The sequence below is a fragment of the Bison bison genome, unplaced genomic scaffold (assembly GCF_000754665.1).
Source record: "Bison bison bison isolate TAMUID 2011002044 unplaced genomic scaffold, Bison_UMD1.0 scf7180017864063, whole genome shotgun sequence".
Lineage (NCBI taxonomy): Eukaryota > Metazoa > Chordata > Mammalia > Artiodactyla > Bovidae > Bison > Bison bison.
In genome coordinates, this window is record NW_011494635.1 from 20013 (window position 1) to 46666 (window position 26654).

The 26654-nt window shown below is 43.6% G+C and overlaps 1 protein-coding gene across 1 annotated transcript in view; it reads right to left on the reverse strand.

Moving 5' to 3' along the window:
• DZANK1 (double zinc ribbon and ankyrin repeat domains 1) overlaps positions 1–26654 on the reverse strand; it is a 51448-nt gene that overhangs the window by 19969 nt on the left and 4825 nt on the right. The window contains exons 3-12 of the mRNA XM_010836596.1: positions 25519–25672; positions 18542–18656; positions 17032–17128; positions 15814–15932; positions 14969–15054; positions 11410–11527; positions 8599–8712; positions 6639–6734; positions 4289–4453; positions 2009–2216 (exon numbers count right to left, since the gene is read on the reverse strand). Of these exons, the coding sequence (XP_010834898.1) occupies positions 2009–2216; positions 4289–4453; positions 6639–6734; positions 8599–8712; positions 11410–11527; positions 14969–15054; positions 15814–15932; positions 17032–17128; positions 18542–18656; positions 25519–25672 (1272 nt within the window). The remainder of the gene's footprint in view (positions 1–2008; positions 2217–4288; positions 4454–6638; positions 6735–8598; positions 8713–11409; positions 11528–14968; positions 15055–15813; positions 15933–17031; positions 17129–18541; positions 18657–25518; positions 25673–26654) is intronic.

Consider the following 26654-nt stretch of genomic DNA (forward strand, 5'->3'; position numbering starts at 1 on the left):
CCCTGGGTCGGGAAGATACCCTGGAGAAGAGAATGGCCACCCACTCCAGTATTCTTGCTTGGAGAATCCCACGGACAGAAAAGCCTGGCGGGCTACAGTCCATGGGGTTGCAAAGAGTCAGACATGATAGGCAACTAAGAACAATCATAGAATACTATAGAATTCCAATGGAACATTTTGATTGCCATATCTGGGGTCTTTTTATTTTATTTTTTGGCTGTGCCAGGAGGCATGGGGAACCTTAGTTCCCCAACCAGGAATCGAACCTGTGGCCCCTGCATTGAGAATGTGGAGTCTTAGCCACTGGACCACCAGGGAAATCCCAAGGGAGTCTTTTTCTTTTACTCTTTTAAAATTAAGCATATTGAGAAACAACTTATTAAAAATACACCTTTAAAATACACCTATTTTAAAGGTACAGTCTGAGTCTTGGCAAGTATATATGCCCGTCAATATGCAGAATGTTTCTGAAAAGCTTCCTTTTGCCTCTTTCCAGTCGGCACAGGGTTTACAATAATTCTAATTCATTGCCACCACTTAAGACTTGAGAGATTTCACATGTGTCTGTTCTCTCGTCCCCAGGTGGGTGACACACGGCCGCACTAGGCCTGCCCTTCTGCGTCGGCTCAGCTGCCTGGGCCCAAGGGGCAGCTGCCTGCTCTGGATGGGGCAGGCTCTCCAGCTGGCCATAGCCCCCACAGGAGGGGATGTTACGGCCTAAGGATAACAGTGAATGATGTGGTAGAAAGCAAGTAAGAGGAGCCTAGAGACAGGAGTTAAACCACAGGCTGGCCACCTTACCAAAGAGAAGCACAGAAATAAACAGCTAAGCAAGACAAGCTCTCCTGAAGTCTGAAAAACATCTCAAACACTGACCTCAAAAACTAGCCATGTTAAAAAAAAAAAAAAAGCCTCACATTTAGCTGGATCAATCTGTAGAGCAGTTTATACCCCTAGAGCATTGTGGAAAGTAATAAAGCAATCGGCCAGCAGTATGTGGGACTTAAAGGCTGGCGGTGGTCAGGGAAAGAGACCTTGCCAAAGCCACACAACTCAAATGTCCACTATTGATGAACAAACACAATAGAGTATCACTCAGCTATAAAAAGAGGATGAAGTATTGAAACATGCTGCATGGACAAACTTGGAAACATTATACGAAGTGAAAGACTGATGCTGAAGCTGAAGCTCTAATACTGTGGCCACCTGATGCCAAGAGCCAACTCATTAGAAAAGACCCTGATGCTGGGAAAGACTGAAGGCAGGAGGAGAAGGGGGAGACAGTGGTGAGACAGTTGGATGGCATCACTGACTCAAAGGACATGAGTCTGAGCAAGCTTGGGGAGATGGTGAAGGACAGGGAAGCCTGGTGTGCTGCAGTCCATGGGGTTGCAAAGAGTCGGACACGACTGAGTGACTGAACAACAAAGTGAAAGAAGCTGGTCACAAAAGACATCATATGGTTCCATTTATACATCCAGAACAAGCAAATCCATAAAGACAGACACAGACGAGTGGTGACTACACACTTGGGGGGGGGGGGGGTGGTGTAAAGGCTGGTGCTTACAGGAGATGGGGTTTACCTTTGAGGAGATGAAAACGTTCTGGAAAAGGAGAGGAAGAGCGGTGATGGTCGTACAACACTGCTCATGTACTAAATACTGCTGAATTGTACCCTCTAAAATGGGGAAGACGGTGACATTCATGTCAGGTGAACTTTACCACACTAAAAAGAGCTGATGGCAGACAGCAACAGGGATGCAGACTACCAACATTTGTATGTTAGTATACAAAGGCTTATGTGCTATTTCATTTACAAACTAGATAATGGGGTTAGGGGTCAAATCACGCTAAAAGTTTAAGGAAGTGTTATCATTCATTCAGACCAAAATGACTTGGAAACAGAAAAATAAAGGCACTTCCTGTATATAAAAAATAAATCAAAAGGAAGAAAAGGAAATTCTCTTTCGCTGAGTGTGGGTGCCCTGCAGAGAAGTGTTTGTCTCACCTCTCCCTGGGCTGACAGCTGTGAGGAGAGGCTTGTGGTCACTCGTCTTCTCCTGCCTCTGCTTCTGGGAAGCCACCTCCAGCTCTTTTTTCGCCAGGAGGGTCCCCGATGGGTAGAACAGGCCAGTGGTCTGTGTGCCCACATCCCTCTTAGGTCCAGCGTCAGGCCTGGGCAGAGGAACGTTTAGGGGCTGCCAGACAGGTCGAGGCTACGTGAGCAAGACAGGAAACATTAAAAGAATTATAATATAAGTTAATTCATTTTCCATTTTACTCACAGAAAACAGTCCTAATCAGAAGCAAGAGTAACTCCAAAACACTACTTTGAACTAAAAAAAAAGTTTCCAGGTCTTGCCTCATCTTCCCTGCTTGTTTTTCCCAGCAATGCCCAACCTGATCTGTGAAGCCAGCTCCACCCCCTGGCCACTGACTGTCCTACTCCCTGAGGCCTGGAAGAAATCCATCCTCTCAACTTTACAATCCAGTGGACCATCCACACTCAGCTACGGGGCACCAGCATTTTCTCTGAGATACTCTCCGTCCTCTGGGCCTGGGGGACTGAGAGGACCCTCATGTAATGTTGTATATGTTGCACACTGCACAAGAGCACTGCATCTAAAGGGGTGATATTCACCTGGTGGATGCTGTATGTTTGCACATTAGGACAATTTTTCCGGTAGATGGAAGAAAATGTCCAACAAAATTAGTAAATTACAATCAATTTCCAACAGATGGCAGTCAAGTGTCTTAAGGAAAAACCAACGTGTCTCACTTGCACAAACATGCCACCTGGGTTATTGGCAGTCGTGGTATCTGTGTTTCAATCTGGGTTAAGAAGGCATGGTGGCTCAGACAGTAAAAGAATCTGCCTGCAATGCAGGAGACATAAGAGAACTTAGGTTCAATCCCTGGGTCAGGAAGATCTCCTGGAGAAGGGCATGACCACCCACTCCAGTATTCTTGCTTGGCAAAGTCCATGGACAGAGAAGCCTGGTGGGCTACAATGGGGTTGCAAAGAGTTGGACATGACTGAAACGACTAACACTTAGGACTTAGACTTAAAAAGGCATGAACTCCCTAAAAATGGATGCAAAGTTGCTGAGTGCATGTGCATTCTCTCTACAAATGATCAGTCTTCACAAATTCTTCTGATGAAAGGAAGAATCTAAAGAGGAGAACAGACCTGAAAAATCTTTCTGTAGTTTAGACAAATCCATAAATGGCTAACATGAAGCTGGTTAGAGATTAAGTCCTTCTGAAAATAGTCTTGGGAGATTTTCCTCAAATATGCCCAGTTGTTATAAGTGGCAAAAGCAATTTTATGTACCCCAGTGTAAGTTTTCTAAAATATAAAAGAGCAGGGGGAAATTTCTTGGTGTGCTACATAAGAAATTCAAGAGAAAAAAATACATTTTATCCCATGTATTTTAAATCTCCCTAATGACAATGGCACCTTACTCCAGTACTCTTGCCTGGAAAATCCCATGGACGGAGAAACCTGGTGGGCTGCAGTCCATGGGGTCGCTAAGAGTCGGACACAACTGAGCGATTTCACTTTCACTTTTCACTTCCATGCATTGGAGAAGGAGATGGCAACCCACTCCAGTGTTCTTGCCTGGAGAATCCCAGGGACAGCAGAGCCTGGTGTGCTGCCATCTATGGGGTCGCACAGAGTCGGACATGACTGAAGTGACTTAGCAGCAGCAGCAGCAGGGCTTCCCAAGTGGTGCTAGTGTAAAGAACCCGCCTGATAATGCAGGAGGCATGAGAGATGTGGGTTCAATCCGTGGGTTGGGAAGATCCCCTGGAGGAGGGCGTGGCAACCCATTTCATTATTCTTGCCTGGACAATCCCATGGACAGAGGAGCCTGGAGGGCTACAGTCCACAGGGTCACCAAGAGTTGGACATGAATGAAGCGACTGAGCATGTGTGCAATGACATCTATTGCCTTGTATATGTGGTTAGGCCTCAATTTAGTGTAGATAAATGCATATCTATGAATATCTGCCTGATATGAATATCTATGACTATGATATCTATGAATATCACATCTATTTATATAGATATGAATATCTATAAGTGCATATCTTTGAATCCCAAAGCAATCAATGTGTTGAAAACATAAACTGGTTGAACTCATTTGTACACCTAGTTAAAGTCCACAAGAAGGGTCTAAGTGTTTTGGCTCTTGTCCCCTGGGCTTGCTCACAGGGTCGGGTACACAAATTCAGAGTTAAAACCCCGTCCCGGGACCAGGTTTTACTAGCGTGGAGGCCTCACCTCAGCAAACAGGCCAAATTCTCCAGCAGCTGGAGCCAGGCTGCTCTCCACGTAGGGTCGTGCCAAGGACCTCACATAAAGGCCACAGGAGCCACAGAAGCGAGCAGATGGGTGATTGCTGGCCCCACATTTAAAGCAAACTGAGTAGCAAGTCGGAACACTAGGCTAGAGGACAGAAAATACTTTCAAATTTTCATGAATATTAGAGACACAGTCTTCCCATACAGCTTACGCCCATCCCATACAACTGCAGCCATCAAAAGAAGAAAGGCTGATACTCTCTTGACCCTGCAGTTCTACCTTCTAGAATTTATCCTGCAGATGAACAAATACATTAAGAAGGATATTCAAGACCATTCCCTGCAGGATTGTGGATTCAGAGGAAGTAACTGGAAACAGCTTAAGTGTCCAGCACCAGGGGATGGCCTGAACCTACCACAGTATACAGAGACAGAGTAATGTTATGAAGTCATGGAGAAAATGAGAAGGTTACTAACAGGATAAATGCCAGGTGCAAAGCACCGGGTCAGTGTTCATATCAAACTACAGTTAATTAGTCATGCCTCCGGTGGCTGAAAGCAGACCTCAGAAGCTGAGTGCCAGTGATGACTTCTCGGGTAGGAGCCAAGGGACTAGGATGAGGAGAGACTAGCCCTTCACATGAAACCTCCTACACTATTTACATGAGACACTCCCACAAATAATTCTGAGTGTTTTATTAAAAAGGTAAGCAGATAATTCATAGAAAAACACCTAGAGTCAATACATGAGTGAAAAGGTTTAACCTCAAAGAAATGCAAATGAATATAGCAATGAGAGACGTCTCAGTTTGAGAGAACTAATGGTCTCTGTCTCCAGATTCTTAAGTAAGCAGGTTGTTGTTGTTGAGTTGCTAAGTCGTGCTGACTCTTTTGTGACCCTATAGACTGTAGCCTCCCAGGCTTCTCTGTCCATGGGACTTCCCAGGCAAGAATACTGGAGTGGGTTGTCATTTCCTTCTCCAGGGGATCTTCCTGACCCAGGGATCAAACCTACATCTCCTGCTTGACAGGCAGATTCTTTACCACTGAGCCACCAGGGAAGCCCAACTAAGCAGGGGCTGAGACCCAAGTCCTAAGAAGTGATTTCTGCCTGGGTATGGAGGAGGAGGCACCTGGCCTGGAGTGGCTGTGAGGCACAAAGAAGCTGTTTTAAACACCCCCACAATGGCTCCAGGCAAGCATCCTCTGCTCACTCGTGGACAGTTGGAAGGTGGACATGGACCCACATAGGCAGGTCTACACAGTGTCCTCCCAAATCCAGAAGGGAAGAGAGCCCCGAACCACTGCAAACCCTGGAAATAAGGTATTTCTGCTCAAGTAAAACTATGATAGCCTCACCAATGAATAAATTAGAACAAAGAGCACACACAAATTCCTTTACGGAAAGTCAATGAGATGAGAACAACCCCCCAAAACAGTCAGAGAGCTGTATTTTGCAACGGCCCCAAGGAAGCAGGAATTTTCTTCTAAATTGGCTGGAAAATGCTGACTTCTTTGTGGGATTATTAGGCCAGGGCCAGTCACCTGGAAGTCATCATTTCATACACATGAAATAGATCATCTACACAGAACCTAATCACTGGACTTGAATTGTACTTCAATTCCTTCATTTTAAACACTCTAGATAGCCTGGCGGGAAAGCCAAGCAATGGTGCCCACCACTTGCTAAACTTCAAAAAAGAGCAGGCACACAGTGGAACTGAGTCTTCTTTGGATTAAAGCCTCACTTCACTGAAGTGCTGAAAAGGCACTTATTTTTGCTTAAAATAACACAGTCGTTGCCAGCGCTGGTGCTTTTCCGCTTGCTTTCCTAGGACAAGAAGTTTGGAACTTGGCAACGCAGTACAAAACCAGTACATATGCATTTTGCTTACTGATAGGCTATAATCTAAGGGAATCTGAAGTGTTTTACTGAAATAAAGCTTAAAATTTTTCTTAAAGAAATTAATTTTAAACAAAAACCAAAACAGACATGCCTGCCTGTGAGTGACACATGAATGACTCCTGGCCATTGGGGCCCCACCGGCTGCGCCAGCTTCCACACAAAGCCACTAAATGAAATTCTAAGAAACTGCCGACTTGATGGAAGCCTCCTGAAGACTGTGAAGACAGTTGTGTGTTGGTGCGCGTGCAGTGTCCTCTCCACACACAGAAATGCTGCTTTCAGTGTACCGTGAGTCACCTGTGATCTCTCCCCTCTCCTCCCCAACAAACTTCCTCCCCCATCTCTGTAGACTATATTTCTCATCATCAACAATGAACATTTATCGACCACTGAGATACAGGACGGGTGCGTGCGGTCAACCCACCTCTTGTGGCGAGGACGGCAGGGTCCCCTCGCAGGAGACGCAGTATCTCAGCTGAGCCGGGTTCCCGGTGCCGCAGTCGCGGCAGATCACTCTCTCCTTGAAAACAGGGAAAGAGACCTGTGTGTTTCCACGGTGCTTCTCTAATCTCTTCAGAGAAACACGTTCATTTTTCCTCCCATTCATCTGAGTAGTGTAGTAATGCCAGGACAAAAAGGGTGTTAATAATGTGGAATAATGAGAGGCATCTACCACCGTGAAGCAGTCAGACATCCTGATGATTTCAGCATCTAAAACTTATCTTTTGAATTAACTTACATGGAACACAAGTTTGAATACACACACACCATGGAAAAAGGAAGCCATATGCCGTGTTAACTTAAAGTGGCGTCTGTAGGTTGGTTCAAGTTTTAGGTTGTATTTCAAGGCATGACACTTTGAAAGCCAGGATTGCGAAGTTTCATATCTACTTAATCATTTAAATAAAATGCTTTTTTTAAAAAATCCCCTTCTCTTATTCAGTACTTTAAGTTCAATAAATCAAAGTACTTCCCCCCACCACAAGAAAAGAAAAGAAGAAAGTGTTGCTATGAGAAAACAGCTGTGCAAAGAAATGACCAAGCAGTCTTTCCAGTCCATCAGCCTGGAGACCCTATACTAACACCAGACCCTGAAACTGGATTGGTTTAGAAATTATTACAACAGAAATAGTGCCTGACAAATGAACGTAGTTTTAAAAGAAGCAAACCCCGAAATGAAAAACAAAAAAACCTGAAAAAGAGTATTCATCTGGCCTTAGGAAGGCAAACTAACTTTTTCACATTGCTTCTGTGTGAGTTTTTTTTTTTTTTTTTTTCAGTGTTTAAACTGTACTCCTGGGTAGGCCCTCGATCTCTGGCTTCAACAAGACACAGGAAGACCCAAGACAAGCAAAAGATTGTATGTTTACAAGTAATCTTGTTCTATATAAATTTGGCTTGCTCTGTAGTTTCTCACTTCAAATTGGAAAAGTGAAAAGACTGTCTTAGAAAATGAGTGGTAAGTTCAACCTTCTGAGTCAGGAAGCTGGAGATAAGTTGTAATACACACACACACACACACACACACAAACAAGAAAACAGAAAAGATGGTTAACATAGTAGCCTAGGTAGTGTGGCCATGCCCCACAGCAAGGGGTGTCTTAGTTCCCCGACCAGGGATTGAACCTATGCCCCCTGCAGTGGAAGCTCAGAGTCTTAACAGCAGGACCACCAGGGAAGTCCCTGAGGTGTTACAGTTCTCACTGTACATTAAGGGCACTTAATAAGGGCACTTCCCTTATTGCTGAAATTTTTTGTTCTTTTATCCCCAAAGTTATCTATATTAAACCTATTTCATCCTGTAGTGAACTTATACTTGAGGTTAAGTAAAAAGGAGTGGGACCATAAATTCAAAAATGGAGAAAAGATATGGTTGTAGGTTCAGTGATTCTACCCCCAAAATGTTCCTGGCATGATGCCATTTGTCTAACAAGATGTTTTTGAAGTTCGACATGATACTTGACTTTTTCACCCTTGTGACAGGCTGTATGTAATCCTCCTTTTCTAGGTGATAGAGACCCATAATCGAACAAAGCAAACACAAACATCAAGTGACTTTAAGGACAAGATTACAAGTCAACATGAATGACAATGTTCAATTTAAAAATATACTGAGTAAAAACCTGTGTGAACTGCAGTGCAATTTGTCCTCCAAACCCATGTCTGGGGAAACACATTTCTGTGGATCTTTCCTGATGTTTAGATCCTGTTGGCAATTTCAACTCTTGGGCGGATGCCCTTCCAAAAATGAGAGTGGGTTTTGTTCATGGGTGTTAGTTCATCAACTGTTAGCCAATGCCATCAGCTGAAGAAAGACGTTTAACTGCTCAAACATTGATTTCTATAGATTTCACTCACACTGTCACAGATTCACGTTTCATTACCTTCAGGCGGAAGCTGGCCTGTGGCTGCAGCTGTGGTGCCAGGGGAGCCTCACAGACCACACAGATGGGTGTGTTCAGGGGCACCACGTTCTCACACTCTGTGCACAAGCCCATCTGCATGAAGAAGGAGGCCAGGTTGGTCTTCAGATGCAAAACGTGAAGGCACAAATTGATCTTAGAACGTAAGGTTTAATTTACTTTTGTAAAAAATTTCTTTTAAATAATTGCCATTTTTACTCATTTCTTATTAAGGTAAAAAGATATCTATTGTAGAAAAGAGAGGTGTAAAGAAAAGAAAAATAAAAAAATAGCTTACAGTGGAGTAAGGAAATTGACAAATCCTTTCTATAATACATTAAAAGGCAATTATAAAGTTGGATAAAACTGTTAAAAAAAAAAATAACCATTTCAGATTCTGAAAGCCAACCAAAGATAGAGGATGAACTGAAAAGCAATGAACCTTGGGTGAAGACCCCACACGTCTGCTGGGTCTCGCTTGGGTTGTTCCCTGTCCTCCTCCAGCTCCATCAGAGCAGGATGGGCTGTGAACACCAGCAGCTTTGTGGCTGCTGGCGGCCAGGGCTCACACGATCTGGAGCTCGGTCAAGATGACGCACTCAGTGACCAGCCAACAGGGAGGACCGTGACTGCACCAACCTGAGATCATGGTCCTGTCTTGAGCGACTGATGAACCAGCAAGTAATCAGGGACTTAACAGGGAGTTCTAGAAGGAGGGAAATTTCTGTGTATTGCTAGATTTAAGTCTATTCTGAAACAGACTGTGAGAAGTTAAGGAGTCTGCTGTATTCCCTAGAGCTCTATTTAGTAAGTGTTAGTCGCTCAGTCGTGCCCGACTCTTTGCAACCCCATGGACTGCAGCCCACCAGGCTCTATTAGAAAATAAGTTAAAAAACTCAACTTTTTGAAATAGCAAAAAAAAAAAAAAATTCAACACAGGAAATATAAGAATTAAAAAGGCGGTGGTGAATCCTGGGAAGAGTCTCCCTTCAAGGCCACTGCCCCAGGTGAGGTATTATATACTTCAAGGAAAGGAGGGCCAGCCTCCTCAGACAGGAGAGCCAGCTTGTCCACCAGCACGAAGCTCATAGAAATTCAGGGAATCAAGGTCATGCATTTCAATCTGGGTCCAAGCCAGCACTCAGGATCCTTTCTGTCCCCCTGCAATCCCCAACTTTCATAAAGAAATGTGTTGATAAGGTGAATTCAGGTGATGCTGTAACTCACCAACAAATACAACTCAATTCTGTGTATGCTTTCAGCAGGACGATGCAGAGTGGCTCTGGAGCTGAGAGGAACCCCTCTGCACGTCTCTAATGCGACCCTCAGTGTCTTAGGTCTGGGACCCTAGGAGTGGGATCCACCCCTTTAAGTCCCTGAAGCCCAGCTGAGAGCAGGACATGGTAAGAACTCAATAGTTCAGATTACAAAGCGGTTTATACATTAGGGCATGTTAATAAATATCATTTACAGGCAGTATAGACGTTCTGAAGCTCATCATTTTGAATATTTATAATCCCTGATAACCTTTTCTCCCTGTAACAACAAAGAAAGTTTTGAAAAATTTGTTTTCAGACCAGTAAGAAAACAACTTTGACATTGCACCAACAAATATATAAGCAGGGAAAATTCAAACCAATGAGACCTGTTCATGTTTTATTTGCTATACCACCTTCTTTAAGGAGTTCAAAATATATCATGGGAGTAGAGTAAATTAAATTAACTTCTACAGCATCTCCCTTTAAGCACCTAGCCTCTTGCTTGAAGGCATAACTCAATTCTAAAACTCTGGACTTTGAATTCATTGAATAATGACTTTTTCCTAGTGACTATCTTTTTATTTTTGGTGAATACTACCAAATGCTTAGATTTATTTTTAACTGTAGGATAATGGCTTTACAACATTGTATTGGTTTCTGCCATACATCAACATGAATCGGTCATAGGTATACTTATGCCCCCTCCATCCTGAACCTCCTTCCCACCTCCTACCCTGTGACTACCCTTTTTAAATGGTCATTTTTCAGTAAACTTCCCAGATCCTTCTGCATCATTTTGTAAACCTGAATCCAAAAGAACCCCAAAGTATCAAGTGCATAAGAGATGAATACATTTAGGTGAAGGTTTTGATTTTTAGTAAGTCAAGTATGTTTTCTAACTAACTACAAACCTTTTTGGGTTTTTTTTTTTTTTGGCTGAGCTGTGCAGCTTGCAGGATCTTAGTTTCCTGACCAGGCATCAAATCTGGGCCATGGAGGTAAAAGCACCCGGTCCCAGCCACTGGACTTCCAGCGAATTCCCTAACTAACTAACCACTTAGTGGTAGGATAATATCAGTTATTATCTATGGTCAGCTAAAACTTTTAAATGTAGACGTACTGATCGATCTATAGCTGATATAAACAGCTTCTTTGGACAGAATGGTGTATTTTACAGATATACAGACCTGTAATTAGTACTTGTGGCATTTGTAGAATATATTTCCATATTGTCCTCAGGTTACGAACAGAAATATCATATGAGTAGGAAACATGTATTTATCCATAAGTGAACCACTGAAATCAAAAGATGTCAGTCTTTTTCTGAGCCTGTGCTTCTTTGAGACCACACAAAAGGAATGGCACTGCAAATGTGTTTCTGATTCCTAAATAGGAGTCTGGATAGAGCAAGATTCATTTGCCAGTAATTTTTTCAACAACTATCTGTGGTTCCCATGTGCCAGGTGCTATGCTCCTGCTGCAAATACAGACCAGATCGACCAGTGGAAGAAGCTTCAAGGATCCTGCTACTCACCTGAGCTCCTTCTGGGGGCGGCAGACGGCAACCGAAGATGGGCGGCACAGAGGAGCCACATTCCAGACAGTAGCGAGCAAAGGGGTCCGATGGGCGGGCCACCAGGCAGCGGGCACACCTACGACACAAGAGGCCCCTGAGCAGCCCTGTGCTGAGCAGCGCACAACATTGACAAGCATTTGAACATTCTTAAAAAACAAAACAGGAAGCAGAATGCTCTCAAAGGCAGTGGAACAAGTTTAAGACGGGAGGTGCTTCTCTAAGCCTTTTTATCACAAAGTCCCACACAGCTGGGACCATGGTGCCCTTCACCTGGAGGCCAGGCGCCTCTTGCTTCCAGGCACAGCAGCAGTTTTATCAGCAGCCTCGACCCCACTTCCGAGTGGGGCCCTGGCACTTCCTGGCACCTGGGTTTTGACGTGTGTGTGGGTGAGCCCTGTGAATTCCAGTAACGTCCACAGTGCACTTTTCTGACTCTTACCTGGCTCTGGAGAGTCCCTGTCAGGTAAGCCCTGCCTACACCATCACTCACCTGCATGGAGTCCGAGGTCCTGCCCCAACACCGTCTGCCCACTTCTAGGTGGTGGCGGCGTCCTCCAGCCCTCATCTACCTACCTGGTTGTGAAAGGATTCCTGGAACTGGCTCCCTTGTCAGTCACCCTGTTGCCGCCAAGCATTTCCAGGCAGGTCAGGGCCCCGATCCTGTGACCTAGCTGAACCGCGTAGCATCTATGGTATCTGCATACTGTGCACTGGGTTTTTCGGTTGCCTGCACCAGTCTCTACCGGGGCCTCTCAACAGTCACCAGCCTTTGTAGTTGTGTTCACTTGGGGAAAGGATGGTCTTTTCAGCAATGGTGCTGGGCAAACTGGGTTCTATTTGGGATGATGAGTAAGTTCTGGAAATGGGATGGTGCTGACGGTAGCCCAACACTGTGAATGTACTTAATGCCATTGAATTGTGCACTTAGAAATTGTTAAAATGGTAAATTTTACTGTATTTTTACCACAGTAGAAGTATGCTGCTGCTACTGCTGCTAAGTCGCTTCAGTTGTGTCCGACTCTGTGCGACCCCATAGACGGTGGCCCACCAGGCTCCCCCGTCCCTGGGATTCCCCAGGCAAGAACACTGGAGTGGGTTGCCATTTCCTTCTCCAATGCATGAAAGGGAAAAGTGAAAGTGAAGTCTCTCAGTCGTGTCCAGCTCTTCACGACCCCATGGTCTGCAGCCTACCAGGCTCCTCTGTCCATGGGATTTTCCAGGCAAGAGTGCTGGAGTGGGGTGCCATTGCCTTCTCCACAGTAGAACTATAAAGGACTATAAAAAATTGATATTGAATGAAAGTAATAATGTATTATGAGGTTCATAATATTTGTAGGAGTAAAATAAATGATCATGATAGCACAAAGGCTGCAGTTATCCAGGTACTGGAAGTTCTTAGACTATATATGAAGTGGTCTAACATCACTTGAAGACAGACTGTGATAAGTTAAAAATACGTAGTATAAACCCTAAGGCAACCACTAAAAGAAAACTTATAGCTAATAAGCCAACAAAGGATACAAAATAAAATGAAATCATAAAACATACCCAATTAATCCAAAAGCAAGCCAAAAAAGGGGGGGGGCAACAAAGAATAGGTAAGACAAACAGAAAACAAATAGCATGACAGCTGACTGAAATTCAAACATATCAATAATCAGAATAAATATAAATACTCTCAGCACCACATGCAGAGATTGTTCTATTTTCTAAAAGCAAGACCTAACTACATGCTGTTTAAAAGAAACCTTCTTTAACTAGAGAAACACAAATAGGTTAAAAAGAAAAGGATGAAAAAATGATGCACCATGCAAATACTAATCAAAAGAAAGCAGTAATGCCGATATTAATATCAGAAAAATATGATTTCTAAGCAAAGACTATTACCAGGGTTAATAAAAGGTTATTTCACAGGAGGAGGGATAAACTGGGAGATTGAGACTGATGTATATGCACTACTATATTTAAAAATAGATAACTAATAAGAACCTATTGGACAGCACAGGGACCTCTACTCAGTACTCTGTAATGACCTATGTGGGAACAGAATCGGAACAGCGTGGATACATGTATGTGTATAGCTGATTCACCTTGCTGTACACCTGAAAGTGACACAATGCTGTAAATCAACCATACTCCAATAAAAATGGGTTTTTTTAAAAAAGCTTATTTTGTAAGGATAAAGGGGTCAATCCAGCAATAGAACATAGGAATGCAAAAGGTTTATATATTGAACAACAGAGCTTCAAAGTACATGAAGCAAAGAACTGAAAGCAATACAAGGACAAGTAGACAAACTCATAATTATAGTCATAGATTTCAGTATAATTTCCTCAATAACTGATAAAACCACAGACAAAACCAATAAAGACAGAGAAGACACTACAGCACTGTATTAGTTTCAAGTGTATAACCTAACAATCAATAATTGTGGATACTGCAAAATGATCACCACAGTGTCAGCATCGGTCACCACACAGTTACAGAATTTTTTTCCTCATGTTGAGAACTTCTTACATTTACTCTCTTAGCAACTTTCAGTATGCAGTACAGTGTCATTAACTATCTTCACCACTTACATCCCCAGGACTTACTCATTTTACGAGTGAAAGTTTGTATCTTTTGACCACCTTTATCCAGGTCACCCACTCTACCAACCCCAAGGGAAATGCAAATTAAAACCACTACCCCCACCCTACCAGAATGGCCAAAAATAAAAATAACAATGTTGGTGAAGATGTAGGGAAACTGGAACTCCCATCCATCATATACTACTGGTGGGAGTGTAAAATGGTACAGCCTCTTAGGAAAACATATGGACAGTTTTCCTAAAAAGTTAAACATATGCCTACCATATGAGCCAGCTACCCCACTCCTAGTTAGTGAGCTAAGGGGAATTAAAGTATACATGCACAGGATGACATGTATACAAATATTCATAGCAGCTTTATCTGCGACAGCCAAAACCTAAAAACAATCTGGATGTACATCCAATAGGAAACAGGATAAACAAACTGTGATGTATCCATACGATGGAACACTACTCAGAGTTAAAAAGAAACGTCCAGTGCATGCATACAACATGGGTGAGCCTCCAAGTCATCAAGCGGAGTGAAAGCAGCCTGGCCAAGGAGCAAATACTGAATTGTTCCCTATAAATATATGGCATCAAATGCAAGCTAAGCTACAATGACAACAAGCAGACCAACAGGTGCCTGGGAATGGGGCAGGTCACAGGGGAGGATTTTAAAAGGGTGCAAAGCAGGAAACTCTTGGAGGTGGTAGATTTTTTCATTTTCTTGATTGGGGTGATAGTCTTGAGATTATACGTATATATCAATTGTACTCTTTAAGTGCCATTTATGTATGTCATTTGTGCCTTTAAATTTTGTAAAAATTTAACTAAAAAAACAAAACAGTTGTGGAAAATACCATTGCTATGCCCCATCTTCAAATTATTTTTGACCATGTTGTTGTCTTAGCAGTACTCAGACAGTAGAGAGAAAGCAATACATACTTGAGAAAGTCCGTCTCCCTGTGAATCCTCATGATCTCTGTGCTTGTCAAGCTCTTCTGGCCAGTTATGTGTGCAAACCCAGGGAACTGAAATGAAGAACATATATAAAATCACGGCAAAACCTCTGGTACGGTAAATTACATAGAGTTCATCTCAGTGCTTTGTCCTACCATATGCAGCAGCCATCGTTTTTCCCACCATGCTCCAGCCACACCAGCCTCCTGGTGATCCTCACTTACCTGAACTTGAAGTTACTCGACCGAGATCTTTGCAGGGCTGGTTTCTGTTCATCTTGAAGGTTCAATTAAAATGTCACCTTTTTGAGGGGGCTTTCTCTTATCCCCCTGAATTAGGACACTGTTCTTCCTACCTGGTCATTCTCTATCCCAGGGGTTCTCAAGTCTGGGTGTTTATCAGAAGAAAGGCCAATTAGAACAGATGATGAGGCCCACCCTAAAGGCCCTGAGGCCGCAGGTCTTGGCTGGGGCGGGGTGGGGGCGGGTGGCCTGGATGTCTGCATTTCTGATGAGCTCCCAGGTGATACTGATGCTACTGGTCTGGGGACCACACTTGGAAAACCATGGCTCTATCCTATCACCCAGGTCTATCCTTTTTATGACAAATCACTATTCTTAATTATTTTTCCCATTATTCACACGTTTATATCTGCCTGCCCCCATCCCCAATAAAATGTGAGCACCATGAGTACAGGGGCCTTTTTTGTTCAACTAGGTATCTGGTATAAAACATGGTGAAAAGGCAGGGACATTTTCTTAAAGTATGTTGCAGGAAGCATTAAAAACACAGTAGATCTTTAGTAACAAAGGAGTTTCTTTAGCAGTTACCTGGGGCTGCTGGGGGGCTGGTCTAGAGCCCAATTCATCACGGAAAGTTGGGGCTTCCCGCGGACTCTCTGAGAAGCGAAGGTCTTTCAATGTTTTAGGGTCACTTCTTTCACCCATGTCTACAATTACATCAAAAGCATCATTCTGTGAATATCTGAAATCACATGTGCTTTCATGCAAATGTGTCTTCATAGTTAGAAACCTTTTAATAAGGGGACACTGTTGTCACATTTTCTAATGTAGTAACTATGCAGAGAAGCTCCCACTCAGTTGAATTCATAGCAATAAAGAAAAAAGTGGGCCCAGACTGAGAAAATGAAAATCTGCCCTGCCACATTGCCCAGCATTCTGCACCAGGGGGGAGAATGGATAAATCCAGTTGCAAGGTCAGCAGGGAATCTTATGTGTCCCAAGGACACACTGCAGCTGTCACACATCCTAACAGTTCCCACTCTGAGTGACCACTGTTTCTTACTGACCAAGAAACCCTGCTCTCTAAAATCAGATTATCAGAAAACTTTGCTGTTCGAAATCCTATTAGTAAGAATGAAACATCCAACTCTTGCCTGGAAGACCCAGGTCACTGTGACATAGAGTTGTTGTTCAGTCGCTCAGTCATGCCTGACTCTTTGTGACCCCATAGATGGCCGCACACCAGGCTCCCCTGTCCTACACTGTCTCCCAGAGTTTGCTCAGACTCGTGTCTATTGAGTTGGTGATGCCATCCAACCACAGAGAAGCAGCCTCAATGTCCAACCCAGGTGCAGAGCTTCAGAGAAAGGTCTCTGGGCACTACCTTCCACATGTGTCTTTGTTGTTTCCAAGGAAACAGAACCCTGGTCCCCTTCTCGGGTCCATACCTCATGGCGACCATTTCCCACTGATCTCTGCTTCGCCTACCTATCAGAACTCTTCTTTCATTTAAATTTCATCCAAACCCCACCTTCCCCCAGCAACTGTTGTCTGTACTTTAGTTGATGAGATTGCCACGGTTCCTGTACCACGTAGTCTCCCGTGCTGCAATGAATAGATAAATCTGACTCTGCTGGATAGCTTGACTCTCCTTCCTGTAGCCAGGATGGCATTAAAAGTCAAATGAGATCTTACTGTACTGTCCTGGTGTTTCTTAGTCAACCCCTCGGAAGACAAGAACACAAGCCCTGAACCTGTTTGGTGGTTTAGAATATTAACTTGTATCTTCGTCCTGTCACTTCATACCTGGAAACTTTCCAAGGTTAACATTCCAACCCAGTTTACTTTCAGGATTCTTATATTTCTTCCTTCCTTTTGATTCAACAAATCCATTTTTCAGTTCCTAGAAGGGAAGAGACTATGTATCAATCACTTGACTCCGCCTGTTTAGATATGAAAATTAGAAGTTCCATAGGAGAGACGGTGACACAGCCTGCACTTCTTTACTAGAAAGGGGTCAGAGTCGTTTTCACCAAGTCACCTTTGTCTCACTGTCTCTGGACACACACAGCTTTGACTCTGGGCTGTTTGCTTGGCAGCACGCCTGCTTGGGATGCCCCTTCCATGTCAAGTGGCCAAGCCTGGAGGCAGGTGACAGCACACAGGTAGGACGTCACACTCTTGGGAGACACAGTGACAATAGAGGGACCACCAGACTATGGGGGCAAAGACAGGGTGGGGTCAGACCCAGACAGATCTTCTGTCCACTGTCCTCCCACACACGGCCCTGAAACACAGATATGCTTCTCTCTAGCTTTCTTCTCCTTAGGGTCAGTCCCTCATGCCTGAACACCTGCTGGTACATGTTGGCTCAACCCCTGCTGGCTGCCTCCCGGTCAGTGTAGACCCCTGGTCACAAGTGGGCCCCACACCATGCCTGCATCCACCACTCTGGTCCCACGGCCTCTTTGCTGCCCTCTGGTTAATTGTTAGGCTGAAGGGACTCCCCCAAAAAACTTCCCATCACCCCAACGAGAGTCTGAGACTTTCTGTTTAACTGCCTCACTGTGGGCTGGCCCACCCTCTGACCCTGGAATCCATCCCACTGATACCCAGAACCCAAGGACTAGAGTTTCAAATGTCCTTTCTAGATAGGTGTAGTTCATTCTCTAAAGAGGTGAGGCTTTGTATCTGGAAACAAAGCTTTCAACATAACTGAAGGTCATGCCCCCTGAGGGCTCCTACTAGCCCGATACTTCTTTTCAACAAATGCCTCCACCCTCTCCTACCTGTCCCCATGCAGGACATGGAGTATGGCAGAATTGCTCTCTGCTGCCTGGGAGCTTACAGTACATGGGGGAGACAGACAAGGAGCAGAGTAATCACGTGATCAAAGCACTTGATGAAAGAAGGCCTGGGAGCTAGGGGAGCAGAGACAGAACACAGCATGCACAATCGAGTTTGAGCTGGAACGTAAACAGGGGAGTCACAAAGCAGGAAAGGATGACTGAGGACAGAAACTGGCTCTGAGAGGCCAGGCTGAGGGTTTCTGCTTTCTTCCATAGGGTAAGAGGAGAAGACACAGGAGCCTAGATAGAGATGCCAGTGAGGAGTCTCCAACAGGCAGGGTGGGGACTGGCCAAAAGGTGGGAAACCAGCAAAGATACTGTGCAGTGGTTGAGAGTGACCCCAACGATAAGAACCTGAAAATGGATGACAGACTGACTCTGGGGTTAAATGAAGGGGAAGATGTGACCACTGAGGAGAGACCAGGGACGTGGTGACGATTCAAATGCATCATAGTGTCAGTACTTGCCTGTTTCAGAGGGTCCTTGAGAGCATTTTCCACAGTGTCTTCTGGAGAGACTGGATCTGGTGGAATAGAGTCCACCTGAAACACCTTTGTTACAATGGCACTCTCTCTGCAGTCTCTGAAAATTATTCCAAACAGGAAAAGTCTGTGTGTCACACAAAGGTTCAAAGACAAGGTGTCCAACAATTAAGATGACTCTAGAATGAATTTATTATATTAATATTTTAAATTGGAGAGACCAAAATATTAGCATTTCTATGGTTTTAACCTTACTCTTATTCAGTTATCTCTTGCTATGTAATAAGCCACTGCAAAACATTATGTCTTAGAACACAGAGGTGTGGGTTTGCCACCTCTCGTGTGGTTGCAGTCAGGTGTCAGCTTGGGCCAGAGTCAAGTGAAAGTACAACTCAGTCAGATGTCCAAAATGGTTTCTCCCCTCAGGTTCTAAGTCAGCTGGGGACTTGCCAGTCATCTCCCTCCTTCCCTTTCTGTCTCCCTTTACAGGTGGTGAACTTGGGGTTCCTCATAGTAGTAGGTCTCAGGTAAATCAAAGACTTCCTACAAGGTGGCTGGCTTCTCCCAGCTTTTATGTTCCAAGAGACCAGAGCAGATACTGCAAGGCTTCTTGTGGTCTGGCCTTAGCGTCATGTCTGGAGCATTCTCTTGGTCAAAAGTAAGTTGTAGGGCCAGCCCAGATTCAGAAGGAGGGGATATTGTGGGAGGCATGGCTCACTGGGGGGCCATTTGGAGGACTATCTACCACATTCACCATAAAGATGTCATACCTTAATCCTGAAACTATTCTGAAGCAAAGAATGAGGTTACCTGTATATCATTCATTCCACATAAGTTATGGGAATTTTCCTTATCCCAACTGTGGGTAGCATAATATACACTGCCCTGGAAGATTTTAACAGTTATTCCCCAAATACTAGCCAGTTTTCAATTTATTCATAATATTTCACAATTAATCTTGTTCCTCCATGATGCAATAGAAGTCCCATGAGAAACCAACAGAGAGGTGGCCAGAAGTAAATTCTGGAGGTGATTTCCCCTCAGCACCAGCAGCTCATCTATATACTCTTTATTTTTCTAAACATCTTTACTGAGGTATAATGTACATGACATAAAATGCACTTAGTCTAGGTATATAATTTGATGATACTCCATACATTTATACAACTGTGCACCTACCACCGCAGTCCAGGGCTACAACAGCCTGTTTCTAGTTACTCCTCACTTCCATCTCCTACACCAGGCAACCACTGATCTGCTTCCTGTCTTCATAGTTTTGCCTTTCCTGTGCTGTGCTGAGCTTAGTTGCTCAGTCATGTCTGACTCTTTGCGACCCCATGGACTGTAGCCCTCCAGGCTCCTCTATCCATGGGATTCTCCAGGCAAGAACACTGGGGTGGGCTGCCATGCTGATAAATGTAATCCTACAAATACAGTCTCACACGTCTGGCTGCCTTTACTTGTCCTGTTTTTTGTTGTTCCTGAGGTTCACCTATGTAGTTGCCACGTGTCAGCAATTCATTCATCTTTATTCTTGAGTAGCATTCCATTTTACAGATGTACAGTTTGTTTATCCATTCCCCAATGGGCAGTCATTTGGATTTTGCCAGTTTGGAGGTCACAATACTTAATACTGTTATGAGTATTCACGTATGAGTCTTTATAGTGTGAGCCCCTGAGGTTGGGTTTTCTCTTGTTTGTAATCAGGCGCCTAACTTAGGCTTTGCTGAGGCATCCACTTCAAAGATGGTGCTCTGAGTAAACACATCACCAGCCACAGGACCAGATGAAGATCCAGCCACTGCCCCGCCATGGAAGCCCTTTTAGAGATCTTGGTTGGTTTCCATGACTGACCAATTGGGCAATTTTTTTCTCTTCCCACTGTAAATTCTTGCTCATACATTCAAAATTCACCAATGAAGACTGAGCCCATGGAACCCCCCAGCCCCCCGCCCTCAACCCTAATAGAAGCAGACCCTTGGCCTGTGATTTGTCCCTTCTTCTCTCCCCCCGCCCCCATCTCTTTGTATTTGTGACCTCACTGGGTGCCACATAATCCCCAGGACTTGTAGGTAATAAACTTCTTCTCTTTCCAAGTTCCTTGATGATTACTCTGAGGGCCTTTTGGAATCATAAGAACAACAACAAGGGCTGGTCCAGCCATATATGTGGACAGATACACTGGAGCAGAACCACTGGGTCAGATGGTCAGTGAGTTTAACTTTTTAGAAACTGCGACCTGTGGTTGTTCCATGTACATCCCCACTGGCATCATTTGAGGGTTCCAGTTTCTCCACACACTCGCTGACGCTTGACACTGTTGGCCTGTTTTGATCACCTGTACCCTTGAATATGTTCTCTGTAGGTATTTGCTTGAGATATGTCCCTGGTGTATTGGGATATAGGCTAGATTGTTGTAATGCAGAATCAAAACAACTGTGGCTTAAACAGAGTCAGTTCAGTTCAGTTCAGTCGCTCAGTCGTGTCCGACTCTTTGTGACCCCATGAATCGCAGCACACCAGGCCTCCCTGTCCATCACCAACTCCTGGAGTTCATTCAAACTCATGTCCATCGAGTCGGTGATGCCATCCAGCCATCTCATCCTCTGTCGTCCCCTTCTCCTCCTGCCCCCAATCCCTCCCAGCATCAGAGTCTTTTCCAATGAGTCAACTCTTCACATGAGGTGGCCAAAGTACTGGAGTTTCAGCTTTAGCATCAGTCCTTCCAAAGAACACCCAGGACTGATCTCTTTTAGAATGGACTGGTTGGATCTCCTTGCAGTTCAAGGGACTCTCAAGAGTCTTCTCCAACACCAAAGTTCAAAACCATCAATTCTTCAGTGCTCAGCCTTCTTCCCAGTCCAACTCTCACATCCATACATGACAACTGGAAAAACCATATCAATGGGCTATAACCCACCCAGAGCTATGCATGGGAGCCATGGTGCCCGGGGCCTAGGGTTGACTTTCTACCCTGTTGCCCCATCATATCTAGGACATGACATGTCCTTGTGACCCAACGTGGCTGACCACCACAGCCACATTCCAGCTGGCAGGAACCACGGCCTGCCTCCTCCTACAGGGCACAATCTAGAAACTGCCACGTCACTTCCACGTGCATTCAATGGCCACACCCCGTGCATTCACGGGGCTCTTGCTAGCTTCAAGGAGGACTGAAAACACATGTGTGTCCTGCTAAAAATCCTAGGCTCTATTTTTTAAAAAAATAAACTTTACTTATTTTATTTTTAAAATAATTTTGTTTTGTTTTCATTGTGCTGGGTCTTCGCTGCTTCCCAGGCTGCCTCTGGTTGTGGTGAGCGGGGGCTACTCTCTAGTTTCAGTGAGCGGGCTTCTCATTTCGGTGGCTTCTCTTGTTGCGTGCGGGCTTCAGTAGTTGTGGTTCCCAGGCTCTAGATCACAGGCTCAATAGTTGTGGCGCATGGGGTTAGTTGCTCCACAGCATGTGGAATCTTCCTGGACCAAGGATCGAACCCGTGTCTCCTGCACTGGTAGGCAGATTCTTTACCACTGAGCCACCAGGGAAGCTTCTATGATTCTTGAAGAAGGCAACACAGATTTTGGGAGCAGTCTGCAGCCTCTGCCACATCCTTGTGACCACACTTTGGTGTATTTGTCTGGTATGTTTAACTCTCACTCTCACTAATTTGCACTGAAAGCTCACAGCTAGAACACAAGGGATTCTGCTTGATCTGCCCAGGAACTTAATACTCTTATATCTCAAGTTGGTGTCTGCCTTCAGTGTCCTTTATCTGCTTTGCTCGTTGATTTTCCTATTGGCCTTTGATGTGTTTTTATCTGTTTCATTATTTCTTTTGCAATTTCTCAGATTTCTTACATGTTGATTTTTTTACATTTCTTAAAATTCTTGAAACTTTAAAGTGTCCCCAAACACTTAAAATTCTTTGGTTAAGTAAACATCCAGAAATGAATAGATACCAGTTCCAAAACAGTTGAGAAATGTTTGCTGTGCTGTGCTCAGTTGCTTAGTCATGTCTGACTCTTTGTGACCCCATGGACTGTAGCCCACCAGGCTCCTCTGTCCATGGGATTCTCTAAGCAACAATACTGAAGTGGGTCACCATGCCCTCCTCCAGGGGATCTTCCCAACCCAGAGATCGAACCCAGGTCTACTGCATTGCAGGCAGATTCTTTCCTGTCTGAGCCGCCAGGGAAGCCCTAAGAAATGTTTACCATTAAGCCATGTCAAAGTCTTAAGCCACATTTTTAGAAGGAGAAAACAATTCTCAGAAATATACAACTGGTCTGAACAGCCACTACCTATCAGTGAATGACAGTATTTAAGAAATAACATGATCAATGGGTACTTGCATGCTCACTGGCTGGAGAGACTTACGGGCGGCTAACCTTTGGGGAAGCATGTGTTTTGTTATTCTCAATAACAAAACAAATTTACAGATACAGGTATCTGGATGCAGATATAGAAAGTCTTTTAGATGAACTGCTTGTTTAACTCATTCACCTCAGCATCCATCTCACCTGGATGCTCATCATCACTGGCTCATGGCCTGTTATCCAAGATACAGTGTCCTCCTAATAAGATAACTTCCTCACATCACAAACGTCTCCATCCAGGGACCATTTGAATCCTGAGGAATGGTCAGGTTTACGGCCTGGGTGGCTCTGAGCAGAAGCCTGGTTCCCAGTCACTTGAGGATCACTGCCCTTTTCTATCTCTGTGTATTTTGCAAATTTATTTACTTATTCATTTTAGCTATGCAGGGTCTTTGTTGCTGCGTGCAGGGTTTCTCTTGGAGAAGGCAATGGCACCCCACTCCAGTGCTCTTGCCTGGAAAATCCCATGGATGGAGGAGCCTGGTGGGCTGTAGTCCATGGGATCGTGAAGAGTTGGACACGACTGAGAGACTTCCCTTTCACTTTTCACTTTCATGCATTGGAGAAGGAAATGGCAATCCACTCCAGTGTTCTTGCCTGGAGAATCCCAGGGACTGGGGAGCCTGGTGGGTGCTGGCTATGGTGTCACACACAGTCGGACACGACTGAAGTGACTTAGCAGCAGCGGCAGCAGCAGCAGCAGCAGGGTTTCTCCAGTTACAGCAAGCGGGAGCTGCTCTTCACTGTGGTGCATGGGCTTCTTACTGCAGTGGCTTCTCTTATTGTGGAGCACAGGCTTAGTTACTTTGCAGCATCTCTGAAGGTTCTTCTTGGACCAGGGATCACACCTGTGTCCCCTGCATTGGCAGGAGGATTCTTAACCCCTGGATCACCAGGGAAGTCCTCTGTGTATTTTTGCAAGTGTCACAATACTAGTGTGTCATCTTACATCCTAATTTTTTTCACTGACTATATCACAAATATTTTTGTATATCATTCAAAACTTCATGACCACAGGTTTTCCTCTTAATATGTTAAAGACCTTTCATTGTTAACAGTCTTATCTAAAGGCCTTTTTCTCCTTATTAAGAAACTAATGGCCTGAAAAACCTAGACACAGAGACTTGAACAAAGCTGCATGATTTCCATAAAGAACTATTTTATCACAATTAGATACAAGCACTAACTTTCAAATTTTTTTTGTATAGGTACTTTTCCTAAGCTGAGCACATCTGAAATACTAACAGCATTTCAGAGCAGACACTTAGTGGGCACAGAACAAGATGGTGAGACGCATAAACAGTGTCCTTATTTTTCAGACTCTGCTGGAAGTTCTATTAACTCCTTTGAACTACAAAGTCATTGATCGCGACTTCATTTTACTGTCACCTTGCAGCATGACGCGCCAGAGTAATCAGCTTATTAGTTTTCAATAACTGAGATGACTTGTTTCAGTAGAAATGGGTTAGCAAGTGGGAAAAGCCACAGATCCCAATTTTTAATAAAGAATAATCATGTGTCAGGGTTTTTTTCTGTTTTCATTTTATTATTAAAAAAAATTTTTTTTAATGCCAAGCAATCATCATTGTAGAATTTGTAGCTTAAAAGGCCATGCAGTAGTTTAGCCAGCAGGGGGAGCCTGGAGTCTAATTTAAATCACCTGGGCCAGCCCCAGTATTAGTCTTCCAGAAATGTGGCCAAACCTGTTTTGCGGCACAAAATAATTCCTCTATCACAGACTAATCTGCAAAGCATTTGAGGATCTTTTTTCTCTAAAGATGAAGTTTACCACGTTTACCACGGTGAAGTTTACCAAATTAAGTGGTATCTCTATACTTGAAACTGAAAAAAAAGTGTTGACTAGGAAAGAAAGGACAAAGAAAAGAATGAATTAGCTAACACCTAACAAATCAAGATGATGGTAGCTTTGAAGGGCAATAAAGTCAGTACAAAATCAGATGGAGAACCATGGTGGTCATAGGCCATGTCCTGGGGAATAAAAGAACCATCTATTAAAAGCAGCATTTTCCTCAAGACAAATCTGTTCGGAGGTCCCAAACCCTGAAAAGGCTCTTCCTTTGGAGAAGGAAATGGCAACCCACTCCAGTACTCTTGCCTGGAAAATCCCATAGGTGGAGGAGCCTGGCAGGCTACAGTCCATGGGGTAGCAAACAGTCGGACATGACTGAGCGATTTCACTTTCTTTCACTTTCCCAAAATCCCAGTGTGGATTTCAGACTAAAAACAGTATCAATACACACTGCACGTCACTGAACTATACCCTTTTACCCATATGATCATCTCTAGGTCCATCCATGTGGCTGCAAATCCAGAATCTGTTTTAAACAAGTAATTGTTTATATGTTCTATCCATAAAACTTTTCCTCATGTTAATTATGTATGTAAATATGTGTATTTTACAGTATAACTCAATAAAAGACAAACACAAAGGTTACAGACATATGCTGAAATTAAGATAACTTTTTCTTTAGTGTCTTTATAATCCAGCACCGATTCTCATTGAAATGAGTAAAGTTAAAACATAATAAATATAAATCATCCCAGTCATTATGCTCTTGACTTACTTAGTGACTGCGATAGCTTTAACTTGTATTTTTCCATCAGGCAGAGTAATAGGCTTCGTATACTTAAAGGTAGTGTTTTCACCATAACCAATTTTCTTTTGGAATTCAGGTTTGCTGCCATCCAGGGTATAATATATGTTGACATCCGGGGTGTCTGAAAAACCCAAAACAGGATATCTAGAATTAACACTAAAGTAGCAAGTCCCTCAATAATGCCTAGGGATCAGTCATTTAATGAGATTTTTAAAAAATATATACTGTAGAAGTGAATAACAATAACTAACAATAGAGTTTTTTGTGCCAGGCACTGTGCTTTATGTGAATTAACTAATTTTATCAGTACAACTTTATGAGATAGGTCTATTTTATATCCACATTATAGATGAGGGAACTGAGTCCCAGAGAGGTTAAGAAATCTGGTAAATGACAGCAGAATTTTGATCTGACTTCTGGGAAGTTGGATCTGTTGATCAGGCTGATTTCTTTTTAAAACAGGAGGGATTAAAACATTTTTTTTTAATTTATTCATTTGACTGTGCTGGATCTTAGTTGCTCACAGACCATGCTCTTGAACCACTATGGCATTTTGCCTCTTCGACAGAGCGCTGATACAAACCAAGCAGGGGTTTAAAGCCACAGTGTCTACTTAGAAAGCAGAAGCTGATTTTTCATTTTTGAGCATTGCTTAAAAAATGGTTTTGTTATTATTTTATTTGGACTTGGTAAATGATTCGTGCACTTCTTGGGAAAATTAATAAAGGTAATAAGGTAATAAAGGTAAAGGTAATAAATTCAGATGATCCAAGATTCAAAAGGTCAAACAAGGATATACAATGAAAACTTTCCCTCCAAGCTCCCTGTCCTCATCAGCTGCCCAAAGGCAACCAATAATATCAACTGTCCTTCCAATATATGTATGTAGTTTACATCCATACAAGCATATACGTACATATTTTTAAGTCTCCCCCTCTTTGTACATACAAACGGCATATCATGCCCTGTTTCACACCCTTTTTCTCTTCATTTAACATTGTATCTTGTATATTGTCCTATATTGCTCCATTCAAAAGCACCCCATTCTTCTTTATGGCTGCAGTGCATTCTATTCCAATGGATGAATCACTGGCCAACAGCCA